Source organism: Tursiops truncatus, chromosome 5 (assembly GCF_011762595.2).
Source record: "Tursiops truncatus isolate mTurTru1 chromosome 5, mTurTru1.mat.Y, whole genome shotgun sequence".
Classification (NCBI taxonomy): Eukaryota; Metazoa; Chordata; class Mammalia; order Artiodactyla; family Delphinidae; genus Tursiops; species Tursiops truncatus.
The window spans coordinates 108706596-108730506 of NC_047038.1; the positions used below are offsets into that span (position 1 = coordinate 108706596).

The 23911-nt window shown below is 41.9% G+C and overlaps 1 protein-coding gene across 13 annotated transcripts in view; it reads right to left on the minus strand.

Moving 5' to 3' along the window:
* DCLK2 (doublecortin like kinase 2) overlaps nucleotides 1-23911 on the minus strand; it is a 163496-nt gene that overhangs the window by 30730 nt on the left and 108855 nt on the right. For 10 of the 13 annotated variants that reach the window (XR_012332142.1, XR_004526736.2, XR_004526735.2 and 7 more), the window contains 3 exons: nucleotides 12033-12108; nucleotides 10783-10891; nucleotides 9093-9150 (listed from right to left, as the gene is read on the minus strand). Coding sequence is in view for 7 of the 13 variants with exons in the window: in XM_033857310.2 (XP_033713201.1) it covers nucleotides 9093-9150; nucleotides 10783-10891; nucleotides 12033-12108 (243 nt within the window). In the remaining 6 variants the exon portion in view is untranslated. The remainder of the gene's footprint in view (nucleotides 1-9092; nucleotides 9151-10782; nucleotides 10892-12032; nucleotides 12109-23911) is intronic. The other 3 variants (XR_004526737.2, XM_033857311.2, XM_033857313.2) reach the window with 1 other exon arrangement.

The following is a 23911-nucleotide window of genomic DNA, read 5'->3' on the forward strand; positions in this document are numbered from 1 at the left end:
GCTAATTGCCCTATTACACACTCTAGGTTTTCAAATATAGCAAAATTTACCTTATAAGGGCTATCATTTGCTACCTAAATATTCAATACACATATATGCATATATTCATATTATATGTTCGCGCGCGCGCGCGTGTGTGTGTGTGTGTGTGTGCACTTCCCTCTTACCGCCCCTTTTGCCTCCTTTGCTCTCATGAATTTCAACTAAATTTAGTGTTCTGCTGCAGTAGTAAGATAATTATCTCTAGTTCAGGATACCATTTATGGTTCCTCTCATCTTCATGCATCCACGTATACGTGTATTTTTACTCACAGCCATCTCAAATGCTTTTCGACAGCAGGTGGAAGTATGAATTATAACAGATGAATAACTAACGTTCAGAGAAAATCTGTTGCTGGCTGCTGCTCATGGTGGGCGGTGTTTCTCTAGCATTGAATGCACTGTGTTTGTCCAGGTAGTCACTCAGTAAATGTTGGAAAATGACAGTGCAAATGCTGAACCAACAATGGGGGAAAGAAAAGAACCAACATGATCTAGGAATCTAGTCACTAACTGTCAGTCGCTGTGCAAGGTACTTGTGTAATGTCTTAACGCTTATCCTTAGAACAGTCCTTGGAAGCAGGGTGCACACCTAGGGTCCTGACATCCCAGTCCACATTTTTTGTACTGTACAATATCACCTTTCAAAGGGGGAGGCTTCAGTCAAAGTTGTAATTTTGCAAAATGACAGCTGCAAAGCTGACACTATTCAATTCCTTGAAAAGATAGGAACTAGAGGTAGTCTCACACCAACTTGGGAGTCAAGGCAGAACCACACCAGGCTTTGTACAGAAGAGAATCTATGCCCATTAATGAGCAGGGCTGGGAAGACTTAGACTGGCTTTGGAGTCAGCAGACAGGGAAGAACAGTGGTTCTCAGAACCTAGCCAACCACAGCTGGGAGGCCACAGGGCCCCCTGCGTGGTTCCAGTCTCACAGGGCAGCAGCAGTAGGCAGCAACAGAGCCCTGGTCCCTCCCAAGGGAAGCAGCTGTGCAGCCAACTCCTCGTGGCCACAGAGACAAAGGAAAGATGCAGCAAACCCTCCACATTTGTACACCTGTTTAGAAGCCTTTGGCTCATCTGTGCCAACCATGTCCTTAATCACAGTAACAAGCAGAGGCAGATGTACCTTTGTGAACATGTAAAGGCAACCAAATGAGTTTATTTCACTCTGTGTGAAGCCGAGACGACATGGTAGTAAAATGGGTGTTGACTTTTAAGCTAAGTGGAACTATCACGTCAGTTCTCCTCCCTCCTCCCCATTTCCCCCAGGTTGGGAGAGTCTATAAATTTACCTCTCTTCAGGGGCTCGGTCTGTGATGCTAATTTAGAGTGACATACGTAAAATAATCCCCATCACCAGAACCCCAAGAATTCTCTCAAATTGGAGCTAAAATAAGGAGTCTACCGCATACGGAGACCACACCTCCCCCAAGTTATCTTTTTCATTAAAAGGCACAACAGAGAGTCTTCTGAGAGGCATTGTGGAACTTCTCCCAGGGCCTCTGGGCAGTGTCACATTTCAAACATTAAGTGAATACTGCAACATTTTCTCCACCATTATTTATTATCTCAGCTTACAGTATGCTACTCAACAATGGCTAGTATTCTATGCACATAGTGAAGGTTTTTGCTGGGATGTGGGAGTTATTAGCCTTTGTTTCCCAACCTCTGACGATGCATGTAAATACGTCTTTGAAGGAACAATCCTCTTTTTAACGTAAACCATCTTCAGAAGCAAAACAAAACAATGCACAAAAATCTTTACAAACGTTATCTTCCTATTTCTTATGCAACCCGTATGTAATCTTTGTTTCTAATATATAAAAATGCTCTCTAGGTTACATTTTCCAGGGAAATATTTCTAAATACAATGTGAACATCACTTTTGTCTTGAACTGCACTGAACTTGCATTATTCAGTCATCTACCATTATTTATGTTAAGTGATTCATGATTCTAACTCCAAATAATTTACACATGAATCATTTCATGGCGGTGTTCCACGGTTTTGTATGTGAGAGTAAATGACAAAGAAAACTGCTCACTTGGCAAAGGATACCGCCCTATCCTTGGCCAGGGTGGTTTTTAACTGACAAAAGAGAGAGAGAGAGAGAGAGAGAGAGAGAGAGAGAGAGAGAGACAGCCAGAGAGAAACAGATTCACGGAATAAACAGCTCTCTCAAACCAAACGAATCATCTTGTCTCCAGTCCTTCCCTCCTGTGTCCTTTGTCTCACTGAATGAACCTGGCTGCCCAGAGCAGACAGGAATTCCACCCGGACCCTCCTTCCTGCATCCTCCTGCACAGCCAATCAATCACCGATCCCTGCCAGGTCAGCCTTCTCCATAGCCTCGGGATATATCCATTCCCATTTTATCCCTTTTGCCAATCTCTTATCTAGACCTCCAGGCACTTGCACAGGCGGTTTTGTCTGGAGCTCTCTTTCCCCGCTTCTTGGTGAACTCCTATTTACCCCTCAGCACCACATGAGACCTCACCTCCTCCAGGTGGCCTCCCCTGCTCAACTGTGACTGGATTAGGAGCCCCTCGAATTTGTTCTCAGTGCCCCTGCGCTCTGCTCCAACCACAGCCCTCACCCTGCTGTCCCGGAGCTTTCTGTTTACCTCGCCCTCCAGCAACTAGCACAGTCCGTTCTGAAGTGCTCAAGAAAGTGGAAGACATAAACACATCATGCCTGCTCTCGGTCAACAGTGGCTTTACAGATGGCATATATATTGTGGGGTGAGTACTGCTGAGGATCATGCAGTGAGAGAGATGAGATGCTCAGATCGCTACCTGTAATTTCTGCGGTAGATGAGTGTGGTTGGTTGAATAACGGCCACACAAAGTTACCAAGCCTTAATGCCTGGAACTTGTTAATATTACTGTATTTGAAAAAATGTCTTTGGAGATGTGATTAAAGATACTGCAACGAAGAGATAACAGTGGATTATCTGGATGCCATCACAAGTGTCTTTAAGAGACAGAGGCAGAGGGAGATTTCACAGACAGAAAAGGAAAAACACACACACAGAAGACAGGGAGGTGAAGACGGAGGCAGGGTTTGGAGTGATGTGGCCACAAGCCAAGGAATACTGTCAGCCACCAGAAGCTACTTAGAATCAAGGTACAGATTCTCCCCTAAAGCTTCCAGAGGGAGTGTGCATTTCAGACTTAGCCGCCAGAACTGTGAGAAAATAAATTTCCGTTGTAAGCCACTAAGTTTGTGGTAATTTATTCCAACAGCCTCAGGAAACTACTACAATATACATTTGGATTTATGTCCTGCCTGGACCCATATCATGTAGATAATGAATGCAGAACTCCGGGAAGAGAAGGAAGGACCACTTCTAAGCACCACAACAGAAAGCTCAGGGCTTCATACACTATGGGAATTCAATAAATATTTAGAATGAATATTATTTAGAATACCAAACTTGGAAGAATTCTTAAATTTACAAACACCATAGCCTTCTCAAAAGCCTCCTTAAATTTGGCCCCAAGGTAGATCTTGCAAAAATCTCCTACGTGGCATGTAAATCAATAAAGTTACAACACTCCTTCACAACATACACAAAAATAAACTCAAAATGGCTTAAAGACTTAAATATAAGACAGGACACCATAAAACTCCCAGAAGAGAACACAGGCAAAACATTCTCTGACATTAATAATAGCAATGTTTTCTTAGGTCAGTCTCCCAAGGCAATAGAAATAAAAGCAAAAATAAACAAATGGGACCTGATTAAACTTATAAGCTTTTGCACAGCAAAGGAAACCATAAACTAAACAAAAAGACAACCTACAGACTGGGAGAAAATATCTGCAAAAATGATGCGACCAATGAGGATTTAATTTCCAAAATATATAAACAGCTCATACAACTCAATAACAAACAACCCAATCAAAACATGGGCAGAAGACCTAAACAGACATTTCTCCAAAGAAGACATACAGATGGCCAATAGGTACATGAAGGGATGCTCAACATCGCTAATTATCAGAGAAACGCAAATCAAAACTACATTCAGGTATCACTTCACATCAGTCAGAATGGCCATCATTAAAAAGTCTACAAATAATAAATGCTGGAGAGGGTGTCAAGAAAAGGGAACCCTCATACACTGTTGGTGGGAATTTAAATTGGTGCAGCTACTACGGAGAACAGTATGGAGGTTCCTTAAAAAACTAAAAATAGAGTTACCGTATGATCCAGCAATCCTACTCCTGGGCATATATCCAGAGAAAACTCTAATTTGAAAAGATAATGCAGCCCAGTGTTCATAGCAGCACTATATACTATAGCCAAGACATGGAAGCAACCTAAACGTCCATCAAAAAATGAATGGATAAAGAAAATGTGGTACATATATACAAGGGAATATTACTCAGCCATAAAAAGAATGAAATAATGCCATTTGCAGCAACATGGATGGACCTAGAGATTATCATACTAAGTGAAGTAAGTCAGACAGAAAAAGACAAATACCATATGATATCACTTATATGTGGAATCTAAAATATGACACAAATGAACGTATCTACAAAACAGAAACAGACTCGCAGATATAGAAAACAAACTTATGGTTACCAAAGGGGAAAGGGGGTGGTAGAGGGATAAATTAGGAGTTTGGGATTAACAGATACAAGCTACTACATATAAAATACTGGGTTGGCCAGAAAGTTTGTTTGGTTTAAAGTAAAAATAAAAGACACATTTTTCATTTTCACGAAGAACTTTACTGAACAACAGATTCAGTAACCGAATGAACTTTTTGGCCAAACCAGTAGATGAACAACCAGGTCCTACTATATAGCACAGGGAACTACTGTATATTCAATATCTTGTAATAACCTATAATGAAAAAGAATATGAAAAAAAATACGTATGTATAATTGAGTCTCTTTGCTGTAAACCAGAAACTAACACAACATTATAAATCAATTTAAGAAAATCTCCTACTGAGGGACTTTCCTGGTGGTCCAGTGGCCCACACTCCCAGGGCAGGGGGCCCAGGTTCGAACCCTGGTCAGGGAACTAGATCCTGCATGCATGCCGCAACTAAGAGTTTGTATGCTGCAACTAAGAGTCCGCATGCTGCAATGAAGATCCCGTGTGCTGCAATGAAGACTCAGCACAGCAAAAATAAATAAATAATAAATAAATAAATATTTTTTTAAAAGAAAAAGAAAACTTCCTACTTGGAAGAACCCAACATGCTTTCCATCTTCTGGGCCTCTACTCAGGCTGCGCTGGCCGCCTCAAAAGCTTTTCTGTCATTACTGCCTACTCAAGCCGTACCTACTGCTCAAATCCAGCTCGAATGCTTCTTGCTCTAAGGCATCTCCACTGAGCACCTACTTCTCTCTCATGTGCTACCCTGAACTCCCATAACACTTTTACGGAACTGGTATTGTTAAATTACCTTATTCCTAGCACAGTATCTTGCACAAACATCAAATGTTAGGTAAACAAGTGAATTAATCTTGTACATTACAGAAAAGCAAACAGAAAACCAGAGGTTAAGAATTTTTCCCAGGTTCTTATTATAGGAACAAATGCATACGTTGAACTTGGAGAGGGGATCATGGTAGATTGGCCAGTGTAGACTGGCTGTGCAACCAACTAGCCCAAAGGTCCAATCACTGCCCTGCTTCTGTGTGACTTTTGGGAAGCTATTTAATCTGAATTTCTGTTTCTTTATCTGTAAAATCAGTACATCTGTGTTGCAAGTCATTAAAGATAATGTGCAAAATGTCTATATGTCCAAGCCTGGATAGATAATACATTTTGATAAATGGATAGATAATACATTTTGAATAGATAATACATTTTGATAAATGGCTGATATTATTTTCATCATTATTACTTTTCTGTATACAACCCACAAGGCAGAGGTAACGAACGATGCCCCCGAAGAGTGGCTGAATACCTCCCCTTAGATTTTGTTTTAAAAAAGCAAATTCTGGGCTTCCCTGGTGGCACAGTGGTTGAGAATCTGCCTGCCAATGCAGGGGACACGCGTTCGAACCCTGGCCTGGGAAGATCCCACATGCCGCGGAGCAACTGGGCCCGTGAGCCACAACTACTGAGCCTGCGCATCTGGAGCCTGTGCTCTGCAACGAGAGGCCGCAACAGTGAGAGGCCCGCGCACTGCGATGAAGAGTGGCCCCTGCTGCCAAAAAAAAGCAAATTCTCTATATCAATTTTTTTCCTAAATATAAGCTTTAGTGGAAAAATCTACCTATTTAGAACAAAACAAGTATGGGATTAACAGATACAAACTACTTTACATAAAATAGGTAAGTAACAAGGATTTACTGTATAGCACAGGGAATTATATTCAATATCCTATAATAACCTATAATGAAATATAATCTGAAAAAATTACTGAACCACTTTGCTGTACAACTGAAACTAACACAATATTGTAAGTCAACTATTCTTCAGTTTTTTTTTAAAGTTTTAACATTATAATTTTATATAGTCCATGTGGAAATAATTGTTCAAATAAGCAAAATATAAGGATAGAAATAAGTATATGATCATGAATTATAAAAATAAAATGACATTCAATAACAAAGAAAAATAAGATCCAAATGTTTGAAGTGACCTATTCATTTGCCTCAATACTTAGTGTACCAGACTGAATTTTTTTGCATAAAGATTTTTTTTTCAACTACTGAGACAGCTGCTTAAATTTTAATCACGTAAACAATATCCTTACCAGAGCAATTATTTTTAAACTTTTTTGAAAAAATACTTTAATACAGTTGTTTAGAACTTGGCTCCCCAAATTATGACACATTCTGCTTAAATCACACAATATCAGATACAAAGAGCAACACCTACTTACATATGGAGACAGGCTTTGCAGCTGAAAATGTAATAAAATTATTAGCACAATAACTGAAAACACACAGAATTAGTTAAAGAAAATTACATTTAGAAAAACCTTATTCAAAGAAAAGGGGGGCATTTTGCACAGACTCTGCTTCATTAGCTGTCACAATGTAGTAAAAAAAAAAAAAAGTGTATGACAAATTTGTCTATTGGATTTTCCATTCTGGGTCTCTGAGAAGACTCTTCTAACACTGTATCATAATATTTTAAATTTCCTGTTAAAAATACACAATTTTGTAAATGTCTGATGAAGAATAGTTTTAGGAGGTCCATAAATATAAAACCACTACTATCACATCAAATCCTCCTAGCTATAACTTAATAATATTGACAGTTAACACGTGTTAAATTCTTGTTATACACTGGTACTTTTCTACATGTTTTCTATGCCTTAATTCAATTAATTCACAATAACCTATGCCTTCGATATTATTAACAACTGCATTTTATAGGAAGAAACAGAGGCACACAGGGGTTAACTAATTTTTCCAAGGTCATACAGCAAAAAGAGGCAGAGCCAGAATTAAACTTTACACAATCTGGCTCTAGAGTAATACTGTTCAATAGAAATGTGATCCACACAGGTAAATTTAAGTTTTCTAGTAGCCATGTTAAAAAATATAAAAAGTAGGTAAAATGTATAACTCATTTAACCCCATATATCCAAGATATTATCATTTCAACATGTAATCAAATACAAAAGATATTAATGAAGTATCTTACATTCTTCTTTCTGCATTGTCTTCAAAATCTGTTGTGTTTTACACTGAGAGTACATTTCAGTTCAGACTGGCCATACTTCAAGTGCTCAGCACCACAAGCGCGAGGAACTCAGAGTTGGACCATGAGATCTAGAAACTTCTCTCTCTTTTTTTCAATTAATTAATTTATTTATTTATTTTTGGCTGTGTTGGGTCTTCGTTGCTGTGCGTGGGCTTTCTTTAGTTGCGGCGAGCAGGGGCTACTCTTCCTTGCGGTGCACGGGCTTCTCATTGCGGTGGCTTCTCTTGTTGCGGAGCATGGGCTCTAGGCACACAGCCTTCAGTAGTTGTGGCTCGCGGGCTCTAGAGTGCCGGCTCAGTAGTTGTGGCGCACAGGCTTAGTTGCTCCACAGCATGTGGGATTTTCCCAGACTAGGGCTCGAACCCGTGTCCCCTGCATTGGTAGGTGGATTCTTAACCACTGCGCCACCTTCTAGGGAAGGCCCTAGAGCTTGCTCTCTTAACTGCTATGCTACTTGCCAGAAAGGAATCTAAAAAGGTCTTTGTCATCACTATTGTAGAATATTTATCCTTTCAAATATAGTTGAAATGGCAGTAATCTAGCAGCATTCTATCATTTGATTTTTTTTCCCAGTCCCATCTTCAGAGTAGGACAGAGAAAAAAGTTCATCCATTTGGGGAGACAATCCATGGTGTTTCTGCACATCCCACATCATCTTTAGTTACAAACTATCTTTCCAAGTATGTCTGTATAGCAAACACCCTTGGAACACAGAGACAGGGTCTCCCCCAGGGGTGGACGGCGATTTGTTTCCTGACCATGATAATAAAAATAATGCTCTCCTCTGGGGCAGAGGCTGGGTAGGATGCTAGTGGCCGCCTCATAAGATTGGGGGGGTTCCTAAGCTTGGGGGTCCTCCACTGTGACACAAACCCACTGTGTGGACAGCATCCAGCTGGGCCCCTCTGCATCACTTCTGTGGGCTTTGGGAACCAGTGCAAGCATGGAGCTCATGCTAGCTGCTGTGGCACCAGTAGTAGTTTTTGTCTCTGACCCAGGAATCTTGTGTCTTCTGCCACATCTACAAAGCTGGAAGGCTAATTTCTTAGTTTGAAAAGTCTCAGAACCCTCACAGTTCTTGAGGCACCTTTTGTGTGTTGCTGGGTTTTGATATAGACATCTCCCAGAGAGAAGAACTTGTATTTTTCAATGGTTAGGACAGAGATCAAATCAATTTACTGTTTTAGGATTAAGGTTTCTGAAAAATGGCAGGGGAAAAAAAGCTTGATAAGGTTTCCCCCGCTACTATCAGCAGACTATTCCTATTATGATCTTGTCAAATCACCACTTAAATTCCTTCACCGCAGTAAACATCTCTAAGTTTTTTCAGTTTCTTTTACAAAACAGTTATGTATACTGTACCTTTCCACAACATTTGGCTTTGTCTATAATCTTTAGGGCAAACTCCTTTCCTGTGGACCTATGGAATAATCAGAGGAAGGCCATTTAAAGACATAAATCAAAGGCACCATCCATCTTGATTTCCTCTACAGCACAGACCCAGGGAAAAAAGAGTGGCTTCCTTCTCTATACACCAGAGAGGATGCTAAGTGGGGTCAGGGAGAAAAATACCCACAAAAGATTTTTTTAAAACCCACAAAGCCACACTGTCAATCTCCTTTTATACGTATTAATCATTACAATATTAAGTAACTCACATATTTAAAGTATTTAAATTCTGTTGTATCAGACTTGGACAAGAAGCTGTTCTTCCATACTTAAATCTCAAAAATAGTTCTCTTAGGAGACAGAATAAAATTAAGAAAAATGAATCAAAGTAACAGAAAATTTTCTTTTATCAATGTCTTTACATGAGTCCATTAGTCACTAATTAGCCCATAATTCAAAACTGAAAAGTCCCTAGACTTTCAGTTTCTATTTCTCAGCCAAAACTCCACTTAGGATCCGGTGCCACCTTATCCACACCTTTAAGCGTCCATATCTGGTACTAGAGATGTCATTCATTTGACACAAGAGTCCTGATGTTGTTATTTAACTTTTAATCACCTTTAGTATAATTTAATCTGAACATGTCAAAAATACATCTTTTAGAATAGGAAAGCAGTTCAAGAAAGACCACTGTGGTATTCTTGGAATAGGTTAGTTCTCTCAAGCACAAGCTGCTTTTGCCAGGGGGTCACGGTACACACTGATGAGACCGACCTTGGAAGAATAACTTTTATTTAAACTGCTTCTCCATAATGGAAACCAAACACTGCCTCAGATTTCTAATGAGTCTTCAGATGTCATATTTTAGATGCTTGTTGCTTGAGCAGCAATCTGTGTACCAGAGCTAAGCAGAGGGGCTTAGAAGACAGGGAGCTACGTTGTGTACCATATAAGGAGCAGTAAAGCTTCACTGGAGATGTAGCAGAACAGGAAAACTGTAGTCACCAGAACTTTCTGGAAAACTCCCCCTCACCCATCTCCCACCACCACAACAAAAATTACCACTTAGAACAGCTAGAATAACAGGCTATAAACACAAAGACTCTAATCTGAGTCTTTTCCAGTTTTAATATTGTTTACAAAAGGCCTGGAATGTAACAGAATGGATTTGTTACCATATGAGAAAATAGGACCTTAAACAAAATAAGGCTGGACAAGCAAAAATATAATTTTAATATGAGCAAAAGTTGGCTGATTCTGATATTGAATAAAGTCAGAGCTCATGTATCCTGAACTACTGATAATATGCAATTAATTATTAGCTGAGAGGGTTAATGACTTAATATAAGTACAGCACTGAGAACAGAGCCTGGCACAGATAAGCGCTATAGGAGATTTTTTTTTTTTTTTAAATGAATCGTACTCTTTCCCATTTTTCTCTGGCTCATGGATGAGACCTGATATATCTCCCAAAGTACAAAGCAGTTTTATATTCTACATGTATACATACATTTTCCCCTGTCAAGTTGCCTGTGGGCATGCAAAACACTAGCCCTAAGAGTAGACTCTTTAAGAAGGCCTTTCGTTCATTCAGATAAGAATAAACTCCAAAGGAGAAACGTATGTGTCGGTGAACAAACCATTATCCTCACTACCTGCTCACCTGTCCATGCACTCTTTGACTACTGCAAAGTTGCCATCACCAATAACCTTCCCGATTTTGTACTTCTCAAGAAGAGGTGACGATTCAGAGCACCTGTTTCCATTCACACCTGCAAAAAAGGATAAACACAAAGTCTAGTGAACACATCACATTTCACCTCGATTCCTACAGACGGGTGAAATAATAAATCACAATGGAGTTATTTCTAAATCTGTGGTAAAACTAAAGAAAATCCTCTGAGCGTATTCTCTGAATAGAACACCTGAGCCACCCATTTCCTTTTGGCCTTGTTGGTTGGAATCAGAAACCAACAAAATCAATAAACCTGACAAACCCCTGAAATATCAGCTGAAAATAAGTGATTACCTTTGGGTGAAAGGGAAGTCTAACCAAAACTCTGTAAACTTTTTGTCAACTCTGGAGAAAGGGGGAGGGGATGATGATGGGGACTTAATCTTAGAAATTTTCTCTTCAAGATTTTCTACTAAAGAAAATTCTGGCCACTTAGGATACCTTGTTAAGGCTAATTTCTGGCTCAAAGTGTCCTCAAAAAGGAGAGGGGGGAGGGGCAGGAGAAGGAAGTGGTTAAGATCGACCACTTTTCACAATGTATCCCCAGTGCCCTGTACATAGCTGACATCAAACAAAGAAACCCACTTAAAGATATCTAAGAACAAGGAAAGTCTACATTTAGGAATTGTGAGCCGATTGCCACTAAGGAAAAATAAAGGAAACCCAAGACTAAAATCTGAAATTGGGTAGCTTAATTAACGAGATTCTATACATATTGATGTGACCCCTGCCCAATAAGGCTAAACAGGCTAACTGGTGTCATGATCCCATTGCTGTTTAGGGAGACAATTTAGCACAAGTGGGTTTGGGGGGCGACCAAGCTCACATGGATGGCTTCCCTTACAAAAGTAATCATAGGGCTTCCCTGGTGGCGCAGTGGTTGAGAATCTGCCTGCCAATGCAGGGGACACGGGTTCAAGCCCTGGTCTGGGAAGATCCCACATGCCGCGGAGCAACTAGACCCGTGAGCCACAACTACTGAGCCTGTGCGTCTGGAGCCTGTGCTCTGCAACAAGAGAGGCCGCGATAGTGAGAGGCCCACACACCGCGATGAAGAGTGGTCCCCGCTCGCCGCAACTAGAGAAAGCCCTCGCACAGAAACGAAGACCCAACACAGTCAAAAATAATAAATAAATAATATTTTTTTTAAAAAAAAGTAATCATAGGCTGAGAACTACCTTCAGGACTCATGCAACGATCAAGTTCAGGCCCGCCATTTACATTGGAAGAAGATCGGCCATGTGCAGAAATCTGCTGAAAGAGGAGAGTGCCCATTACTTATCAGGATAAGTTTCCGAATCTTTAGCTAGCTCATCCTTAAGAGAACAGAAAATGCTTATATAATAGAATGCAAAAAAAGTAAAATAAAATGGTACAGAAACAGAGGAACCATCCCCTTGCTTCTCATCTCACCTTTCTCCCTATATACAATCCCATTAGTACAGTTCTTCCTTAGATACAGTATTTTCAATTCATATTAGTATCAGGAAAATTGGTGTATGTTACTCTTCTTTGATACTGTGTTACTTCTGATCTCAACGATGTAAAATAAGGAGACTTTCACGGCATCACCCATGAACAAGGTAGTTACTAGCGGCACAAGAAGGCTTAGAACTATAGATAATTACAAGAACATCAGCACAGAGTCCCCAGATCCCACATTCCCCACCCTTCCCCACACCCTGGCTGACCACCAGAGTCCCTGCTAGGGTCGAGCTCTTCTCAGAAGTCCAGCCCCATGTCCGGGAGTGCATCACCTTCCACACCCTCCTGTAGTTTCAGGACCCAGAGAACAGCCCTGGCTCAATCAACTCCTTTGCCACCCTAAGACAGCAGGAATTCCTCTGAAGCATCATAAGAAGTTTTTTTTACTAGGAACCAGAGGGGAATAAGAGATAAAGCTTTTAGGTAGGTTCCAACTTCACAAAAAGCTGAAGTTCCCAGTCTAACACAGAAATATCTCTAGTTCTTAGGTAAACTGAAAAACTCATATCATGACTATTATTCATATATGTATTACTATTTTGTTTTATTATTTCTTTTATTATTCTGTAGGCTTATGGAATTTTTTCTTAATTTCCAAGGGTTATTACACTTTCAAACTCAATCTTTTCTCTTTCATCTTTAATGTTCTTTCTTCTCTTTCAAAAAAAAAGAAAAGTATTCCTTTCAGGAGTTTAAACATCAAAAGACTTACCAAATACTGAGAAGCATCTTTGGCATGTCTTGTGCTGGTATGTTTACTTGCTTGCCTCTATGCCCAAACTATCCTGGCAGCTTCTGCCCCCGAGCAGCTGTGCCTTCTTCATCCCTGCATCCTCCATGTGCAGCACAGGGCCTGGTGCACACACTACTTAATTCACACTTGCTAAATGAAAGCACAGATAGCATAGGTCTAGGGCAGGGACCTACCCTTCCCACAGTGCCCACAAGCCGGAGACACTGAGTCCACCCTCTTCCTCTGGGTGAAGTGGAGAAGCCCACAGATGCTGAGTTTGGTTCAATCCAGGAAACCCCAATACTTACAACATTCCTTCCAACAGGATCACCCAGAAGTTCTTTGGGGATAAAATACGAGCCTCAAGAATGAGAGGCACGTAAAAATTAGGCTGTTTTCTCAGGTCCCACGTAACCACACCTGTGTGGACAGTAAAACCAGGAGCGGCGTGTCCTGCTAGGAAACCCAGGGCCACGGAAAAGCAGTGGTGACAGCCACCAAATGAGCCCCCTCCTGAGGGGCAAACACACCTCTCAGAAGTGTCTGTGTCCTACACGCTGACAGGGGAGTAGTCGTGCAGGAACGTGGGTGTGCGTGTGGGTCGCTTTCTGGCCACCCTTAACCTGATGAAAACGCTGCAGCCGGATGAACGCCTGGCTCCTCAATCACTGTTTCCTCACAATACAGGTAATTTGGTGGACAAAGTTTTTCAAAATGGAGTTTTGTTTGTTTTATTCTTTTTTTTTTTTTTTTTTCCCCTGCTGAAATTGAAGGCAACTCCAAATCCAGCAGGAGTCTATGATAGGATGTTTAAAAGCTAGACTTTTAAAATCAAGCCCCAGAGAGGGAACATAAAAGGAAGCTGAAAAGAAAACCACAGCATTCTCTGCTCCATTCATGGCCACAGCAACTACCCCAGTCCTGGTTGTCCTCGGCTTCTCTCGGCACCTCTACCAGAGGCCTCCTCAGTTCCATCAGTCTCTCCCACTCCACAATTATAGCCAGAGAAGCTTTTCCGAAGAATAGTTCTGACATCGCCCCTAGGATCCCAGAAACTCATTGGGTCTTCGTTACCAACAGACCAACCCACACATCTTCAGCATGGCACTCAGGTCATGATTTATCCCCTTACCTACCTGTCCAACTTGTTTCCCACCACTTTTTTTCCATGTATTTCATACTTACATTAACTCCAATAATCTTTCTTTTTTTTTAAATTTTTTTGAGTAGCTTTATTTATTTGTTTATTTATTTTTGGTTGTGTTGGGTTTTTGTTTCTGCACGCGGGCTTTCTCTACTTGCGGTGAGCGGGGGCTACTCTTCGTTGCGGTGCACAGGCTTCTCACTGCGGTGGCTTCTCTTGTGGAGCACAGGCTCTAGGCACACGGGCTTCAGTAGTTGTGACACGCGGGCTCAGCAGTTGTGGCACATGGGCTCTAGAGCACAGGCTCAGTAGTTGTGGCGCACGGGCTTAGTTGATCTGTGGCATGTGAGAACTCCCCGGACCAGGGCTTGAACCCGTGTCCCCTGCATTAGCAAGTGGATTCTTAACCACTGCGCCACCAGGGAAGTCTCCAATAATCTTTTGGTTTTCTTTGAAATGTTGCTAAAACTTCCTAAGTCTTAATTTTCTGCTCTGAATATAGGGATAGGAGCAGCAGCTAGCGCAAAGATATGCTAAAGAATTAAAATTAGCTCATGCACGTAAAATCATTTAGCACAATCACTGACATGTAACAGTAACTCAATACTAGTTATTAGTATTTTTCCTCAAAACACCTAGCATAGGACCTTGAAGTGAGTGTCAGAGAAATGCTTTTGAGTTATTGAACGTACAATAGCTATAAGAGATCTTTTGCTAAATAATTCATTCGAAGTCTGTTCCACTTCTAATCCAACTCTTCCTAGATTGAAAACTGTCAGTCATGGGAATAAGAGATCCAAATTAAACTCATATCAGCCACGTTCTTAATGGAATAAAGATAAGAAGAATGTCATTTTGGGGAAAGTTTTAGATCTCGAAAGATAACTGGAAAGATCCCCTTTGATCACGACTTGCCTCTAGGTTACAGGGATGGGGGAGGTGGACTGTTGATGTCGGGGAGCAGCAGTGGACAGTGGCTGGCTTGCCTGAATGTCTGTATCTCACAGCCCAGAACGGGGCAGCCTCACGCCCTCAGGACACAGCTGGCTGGGTCCAGCCTGGGCACTGAAGGAACCATCTGCCTTCCCAACACTCAGAGCCGGAGGGAGTGTGCAGCGTGCAGACCCCACGCCCACTGCTGAGGTCCGAAGACCTGCCTTCCCCCAGGCCTGCTTGCTCAGCTCTCCTGGAAGCAGGTAACGTTCTTCTCACAGGTCTCTTTCTTGAGCTAATTTGAGTAAGTTAGTTCATCGCAAGCTGATATGTTCTGACTCAAGGGCTAAGAAGGAAGTCTTGGAAGGAGCTAAAATGCAGGCATTTTTACCTCTTTGTACATTTTCACATGGATGCGTGACTCTCTGGAGTGTTTACTGAGCTCCTGTCAACCCCTGTAACTTTCTCAATGTTTCTTTTGATTAAACCCCCATTCCCACCTATCCTGATTCCCTGTACAGTCCAGCAATTACAAACCTGGTTTGTGCTGGGATTCAGAGGCGGCAAGGAGCCAGAACAGGTGGTGGAAGCTGGTCCTCCAGCAACTGGGCTGAAGCCCGGCCTCGGAGGCTGCCTCATGGGCAGGGTGAGGGCGCAGGCCCACGTGAGAGGCTACTTTCATGTGTACCTGACAAAAGTTTTCACTAAATCACCAGGAAATGCAGCTTTCTTAGCAAGGAATGATGGCAAGAAGATTACTTTTCAAGACTCTCAAACAGAATGATTTTTTTTCAAAGTGCTAAACCTCAAGCATTTAAAAACTAGAGAGTTAACAGAAGTGACATAACTGATTACCTGCCCCAATATGTTCCTTTATTTGAAAATAAACCTTTCATGCAGAAAATGAAAACATAAAGAAATGAGGGAATCATCTTATTATAACACAGCTCAACAGACAGGACATGATTAGACCCACAGACAGTTTTCCTTTCTTCCCTCAGCTACAACCTGTGCTGGCTGCAAAGGATGCAAAGATGTAGGGCCAAGGTCATTACTGCCGGAAGCTTGCAGTCTCAGGAAGAGGCATGTGTGCACCCTTAAAACCCTTCCCAGAAACCTCACCTAACCATTTGAAGGTTCCTTCTGATGGTTACAAACGCCCGTGAGGATCCATGAGAGGGAACCACTTCGCTACAGCACGAATCTGCACTGGGCGTGCTGGAATCACACCGCTAGCAATTAAGCTCACGTGACCTCCTGGCAACGAAGCCTGGTGCTCTGAGAATCCAAGAAAAGCTGGGTATTCACCAAGATCTCTGGACAGATCCCTGGCAAACGTGAAATGTCTATTGTTATATATAAAGCAAAGCATTCCCGGTGCCCTGAGAGACATGCAGACAAAAGAGGAAGGAAAACACTAGGGCAAAAGCTATGACTACAGAATTCCCACCATTTACCAGGCAGAATTTATGGATTTCCCTGTCCCTTGTAAGAGAACTATTCTCTTATTGAAGCAAGGAGAGATTAAAATATGGCATTCCTGATTAAAACCTGTCCCATTTCTATTGTTCAACTAAACATTTTTTTTTTAAATCTCTTAAAATTCTAATGAGCTTTCATGCTTCCATCACCAACCAGGATGCTAAGACAGCACGAAGACTGTGCCTAGATGCTGCATTTGGGTGAGCTGCTCCTCAGTAAAGCATAAACGGATGGCAGCAACTGGGTTCTTTCAAGATATCTTCCATAATTACTAACTGGTTCAAAAAGATGTGATGATGTTTAGGGGTGGGGAGCAGAGGGGACATATTTCCTGGTGAGTGAAGGAAGGAAAGTGATTAAAAAGACTGAAGGCATTGCCGAGCACATTCTCTGGGACCTGCTCCACTGTGCCACCACCTACCTACTCTCTGGCAGCAGCAGCTCCATTTTTATGAGTATGCAAGGAAGGAAAATGCACAAGAAGCCACTTCTGCTAAGAACTTTTTAAAAAAGACTTGAAAACAAGCAGAAAAATCTATACAGTACTCTCAACTAGATTCATTTAAAAGGGCATTCAGGGCTGAGAAAGTACATTTGATAATCATTAACATGCCAGCTTTCCACATTTTTAGTAAGGAAGTTAAGTCAAAGTGCCCTACATTAAATTTCTTCCTATTTCTACAAAACTTAGAATTTAAAGAGAATGTTAAGTGCTATACTAAAATTGTGAAGTTTTGTTCAGAAATAGGCAATTCTCAAAAAAATGTAGCAAAAATAGTTCTCTTAATGCTACTTAATAGAACTACTTAATAGTCCCAACTTCATTTTGGTTTTTCATAAAAGGAAGCATTTGAACAGAATCTAGCAGATATACTTGCGTAGTGAGTTGACTTTCTCGAATGCATCTTGGAAAACAGCACTACGATTCAATTTTTAAGTGGCCTACTGCAGGGGTCAGAAACATTTTCCGTAAAGGGCCAGAGTTATTTTAGCCTTTGTGGGTCATATGGTCTTTGTCACAACTACTCAACTCTGCTGTTGTAGCGTGAAAACAGCCATAGACCAAATGGAAACAAATGAGCATGGCTGTGTTCCAATAAAACTTTATTGAGAAAAACAGGCGTTGGGCCAAATGTGGTCACAGGCAAATAAATCCCTGGTCTACAAGAACTTTCTTAGGAAAGCTTTTCCTCCAATATCATTCTTACGCTTTTAAATGCTTAGAACAGAATAAACCCCAGGGTATGGTTGTTATAAAGCAGTGGTTCTCTGTCCTTGGCTGTACATTGGAATTACGAGGGAAGATTTGAAAAATTCTATTGCCAGGCTGCACCGCAGATTAAAGAATTCTTGCGTGTAGGGCCCAGGCATCAATATTTTTTTAAGCTCCACAGAAGGTCTAATGTGTAGCTAAGTTTGAGAACCTCTGTGGAGGAAGTTTCTGGCAGTAATCGTAATTAATCGTCCAGCTACCTTAATTTAAGTTCTCTCTATCACTCATCCAGTAATCTAGCCATTGTGAGTTATCAATAGCTCAAGAACAATGTTCTCTTTGTAAGAAAAGGAAAGAAGCAACTCATTACAGTTTACTGAATGCCTACTTTGTGCCAAGTCCTAAAATGAGTACTTTTATATCTTATGAATTAGGTATTATCATCATCTCCATCGATCTGTGAAGAAACCAAAGCTCAGAGAGGTTATATAACTTCCCCAAATGCCACAGCAAATGTGGATTCAGAATTTAAACCCAGGTCTGACTGCAGAGTCCAGGCTATTTGGCTAATCTCACACTATGACCTCCTCAAGAAGTCTTGTACCCTATACCAGACTCACTGATCAAAATATTCACTGGGGTATATTTAGAACATGCTTTCAGAGTACATAACTATTATCACATTCTTATAATTTAGTCAAATAATATACAAGTCGATAAATAAATACACAGCCTTTCCTCACATAAAGCAATCTTAAGAAAAATTTTTCTTTAAAAAGATGACCTCTGAAATGTACCGAAGATTTTTTTAAAAATCAGTATTCTAGTATTTATTACTAGAATTTATTACAAGTATTTATTACTTGTAAATAGATTTGCCTCATTATCATTTTTGTGGTGTTTTTTAAAAATATCAGAAATATCAGTTCCATTAATTAGAAGGAAAACCAGTATAAATTAGGCATCCATTTAAAAATAAAAGCTTTATCACTTTAATATTGGATTTGTGATAATTTACTTTGAAATACTTCAGTATTAGTAATGAGACATGAACAATTAATCTGAATCAGCACCTAAGGGTTAGTAACGTACAAAGTATTCTTATCTGTAGCCATACCTTACACTTGGTTTCATTTGGTAAAATCAGTGGTGCTTGAGACTTGTGACTGGTTCATAGTGGTGAACAGCAGTAAAGAGAACCCACTGTCTGTGCATGTACATGGTTTGAGATGGTAGCCAGCTCAAGTCCATGAAAGTTTAATAGGGAAGAACAAACCTGACTCCATACTGGATGTTTCTTTTACTTTAACCTTTATATTCTATTGCTTTTGCTACAAGTTAATAACTAAAAGAATGTTGCTTATAGCCTGAAATATACAGGACAGCCCATTCTCAAGGCTCTGACCTTTAAAGATATAACAGTTTCCCATTCATATAGAGATAAAAAGTTGCAGAACAGAGAATAACATTTGTCTTGTTGGAGGGTGAGAGGAACATTGTGACCTGAACTACCTGGACAGCTGCAAGAACAAAGGATTCTGGCACCAAGAAGTTTTTGTCAACCAACCACAGCTCCTCCCCTAGTAGTATAAAAGAAGCCTGAATTCTAACTCAGGTAAGATGGTTCTTTGGGACACTAGTCCTCCATCTTCTCGGTCTGCTGGCTTTCCCAATAAAGTCTCTATTCCTTGCCTCAACAACTCCTCTCTCAATTTATTAGCCTGTCATGTGGTGAGCAGTACAAGCTTGGACCCAGTAACAAAAGGAGCTGTATGGAACCTGCTGACTTTGGCTTTCTGTTCCTCTGAGTATCGCTGCCACCTCAGTTGACTACATGGCCTGCCAAAACCAGCACAGAATCTCATCACATCCCTATGAGTGAGCTTTTCAAGCATTGGATTTTGCTTACTGGATTACTGGATTTTTCAGCAACAGGTGGTATGGCCACACCTACCTGCTAAACATGTCTACATGATTTCAGTGTGAGGTACCACCAATTTCTAGGATGCCTGCATGGTGGGGGAGGTGGTGCCTGTCTCTTCAGTGCCAACAATGGAGGCTATCACTGTCTGTCACTGGCACAGGCCCGCTCACTACCACAACCTCTAAGTATTATCGCCATCCAATTTTCTAATGCGTGACCGAGAAGAAGGTCAAATTACCCACTTTTGCGAATAAGGGGGCATTTAAGAGAAACACATATGCTGCTTATATTCAAATAAAGTTTTTACAGTTGATCCAATTTATACACTGATTTGCTTGGCAAACTCTCCCTCCACCCCCATAAAAAAGGGCTTCCACCCAGGTGAACCATTTACCCACCAAACGCTTCTTTTTTTTTTTTTTTTTTGCAGTACGCGGGCCTCTCACTGTTGTGGCCTCTCCCGTTGCGGAGCACAGGCTCCAGATGCGCAGGCTCAGCGGCCATGGCTCACGGGCCCAGCCACTCCGCAGCATGTGGGATCTTCCCGGACCGGGGCACGAACCCGTGTCCCCTGCATCGGCAGGCGGACTCTCAACCACTGCACCACCAGGGAAGCCCCCAAATGCTTCTTTTTTACTTAACAACTACAATGTACAAATCACTGTCCTCAAACAGAATCTGAGAGTCATTGTGATGATTTATTTTGTTAGGGCACTGAAGTCTTCAAAACTGCTTAGTCCCTCTTTTGCTTTTGTTTCTGTCAACAAAATCAATTATGTTCAGGGGTGAAGTCACCACCCAGCATTTCTGAGGTAATAAAGGAGGTATATAAGTCGTCAGTCTCTTCGTACTGAAGACCAGGAACTAGTTTTAAATACCAAAGAAAAGCCAAAGCTCCAGGGAAAAGCGAAAATGTTGAAGGTCAGAAGCTACCGTGGATTTACATTTCACAGCTCCGAAAAGAAGTTTCGAGTTCAGAAGGTCAAAGAGTTACATTTTAGCTCTGCCAATCAGTATGAGATACTACCAGCCCTTTCATCACACTTCACAAATCTAGAAAATCTTTCACCACCAGCAGACCCAGGAGACATTCATCAGACAAAAATATCAGCACATCAGACAGTTTATAATCTCAAGATGTTGGATAATGTTCCAAATGTACTTTTTTCTTTCTTCTTTCAACCAACAAGAATGCTCACAGTAGACAGCCCCTGGGCATACACTTCAGCATCAAAACAGGAGACATTTCATCCCCCAGTGTCCACAGATGTGCCCCTGACTCTGAAGCCTTGAGTTACTACAGCCTTGAAAGTCTTAAACTGGGACATGGATGATGAATTAAATTTCAGGGAAATGCTTTCTTCATCCATCTGGCAGCTGATGACACATTTAGTACTCTTCATTGCCTATCTGTCCCAAAGAAAATGCTGTGATTTACTCACAGTAAATATTCCTGAAGGGAAGGTTATCAGCTAGATCGAAGGGGCTCAGAGGAACTTGGGCAGAGGAAACAGGAGATCACGGGCTGAGGTCAAGGAGAAAATGGAGGGTCAGGAAGATGGGGGATTAAGAGAAGAAAACAACAGTGGTGGTAGGATTCTAGGATTTGCAGGGGAGAGAAAACAATGCACGGGGAGTGATCGGTCTGGAGAACAAAAGGACTGGAAGGAGAACAAAGCAATGAAATTGATGGGGAGAGAGACTTTTGTGGTGCTCAAAAGGGAGAATGGACAGAAAGCTATTGAGGGAGCAGAGGCAGCCTAGGAAAGAAACTCTGGGTGAGATGAAAGCAGAGAGAAGAGGAGTGGGAGCCAGCCTCCAAGATGGTCCCCATGAGCCTTGTCTCCTGATGTCCATGCCCTCACGTAGTCTCTCCCCACGCTTAACCGGGCTGACATCTGTGACTACTGAGCTATGATGGAAATGATGGTGTCTGACTTGCGAGGCTGGGTCATAGGAAGGGGAACTTCTGCCCGGCACTCTCTTTCAGACCACTCACTCTGGGGAAATGCAGTCGCCACATTCTGAGGATCCTGAAGCCAATTTACGGAGGGGCCCACATGGTGAGGAACTGAGGCCTCCTGCCAAGAGCCGGCACAACTTGCCACCAAGTGAGTGAGTCACCTTGGGAGGGGATTGTCCGCTCCCAGTCAAGCTTCGGGCGACTGAAGCCCTGGTATACATACTGACTACAACTTCTTGGAAGATCTTAAGCTGCTCCTGAATTCCTGACCCACAAGAACTGTGGGGGAAAATAATTTTTTATTGTTGTTTTAAGCTGCTAAATTTGGGGACAGCTTGTTACTAACAGAATTACCTATAGATTACTAATAGGGTTGGAACATGTAGAGAGGGCAGGAAAACAAAGACGAAGGGTAGAGCTGGGAGGGAAAGTCATAACAGAAAAGCAGAGAAGGTAATAAGAGGGGAGAGGAGTCTGACTTCTCTCACTTTCTCTTTCCTTCTACACTACTGCATATCATTTTTTTTCTCTAAGTGAAACTTCCCTCATGTGAAAACTGAACCTGGAAACCCCAATGCTTACTGTAATACAAATAGAATATAAAAGAATAACAATAGAATAATAGAGTAACAAAGCTATTCTTAGTCCTTTCTTTATATTTAATCAGTTAATCTCAACCCTGTGCAGTAGGTCCTAGGAATCCCCTTTTTTACAGATAACGGTGATGTGAGCTGCCCAAGGCCACACAGCTAGTGAGTAGCCAAGATGAAACCCAGACACTCGGGTTTCCGAGCTCACAGCCTGAACCACTGCACCATCTTGTGTCCATCTCAGAGCAGGGGCCTCTGGGCTTCTCCCTTCTCTGAGCCCCTCTTTCTATGTACTAGCGGGTGCCATCTCTGCCTTCAGCCTCTGGCCTGAAGGGGTCCCTTATCTTAACTGGGACAGACTGGAACATTCACAGAAAATTTTAATAAGTAAGGAGAATAAAAGGAAACTAAACAAGAGTTCTTCCTGACACGGGCCTAGTACAACCTGGCATGAGCTGGCCTTACCTCAAGGCCTTTGGCTCCCCGTCTGCCTGGCTTGGTGGGTAGCCTGGTCCACAGTGGTGGAAACAGCTGCCAAAATACCTCCTCCCCACGTGACTATCACCACGAGTGGTCCTGTCTTTTAGAAAAGCCGGATTCCCCAAACTTGTACAAAAGCAAAGCCAACTTCTCATACCTAGGCACTAGGTTCTAGGGAAGAAGCCCAGTGGGTAGCCCTAGCAACTCATTTTACTAATTTTTGGTCTGACTACGTAGTTCCAGTCATCTGTATAACAGACCTGCCCTGCTTTCTCACTGTGCCTTTGGGGGCTAGTAGTGGTTATGAGCGTGCACTCTGCATGCAAATCCCAGTCACGCCAGTGTGCTCACAATGTGGCCTCCATCTCAGGCCCACTATGGAACATTATCCCAGGTCGAGGTACCCATGCACCTGCTGGGGCAGGACTACACAGTCTGTTTCCAACCTGTGCCAGTCTTGACCATACTCAGCTCCATTGCTGGCTTCCAAAAAAACCCAAACAAACAAACAAACCCAATAATCCTAACCCACTGTGAACTTGGTCATTTTACTAAAGCTGACCCACTAAAGTAAAACTGCTGGTCACACAGTGTAACCAACCATTTCACTTGAAAAGAATCCCCATTAGATACGATGAACAATCCCTTACACCAAGCCTCCCAGGAAGAGCTGCCAACAGGAGTTCTCTGTCTTCCTCGCCCTTCCTCTGGCCTCTCCCCCCTCCCCTACCCCAGGATCACCTCTCCCTTTTCCCAACCCTCCCCTCTCCTTATTCCTTTCCCAGTCTCACAACCCGTTTTTCTTCAGAGCATTTGTGTGTATCTAAACCCAGGCACTCACCCTCCTAAAAAGGCCTACAGAGCACAGCTTTTCCAAGGGGTACCTGTGTTGGGGGTCACTGAAGCAGGCCCACCAGGGATGGGGGAAGGTCAAAAGTTAGAGACAGAGACTGTGAAAGGGTCAGAGATCCCAACTGGCCACTGGGACCTAGAGCCACTCACTTCACATCTCTGCACCTCAGATTCTTTTTTTTTTTTTTTAGGTCAAGGTGAGTTTATCGTCCCAATAGCATAACCTAACTGCATCCGAAACCATCTCAAATCCATCTT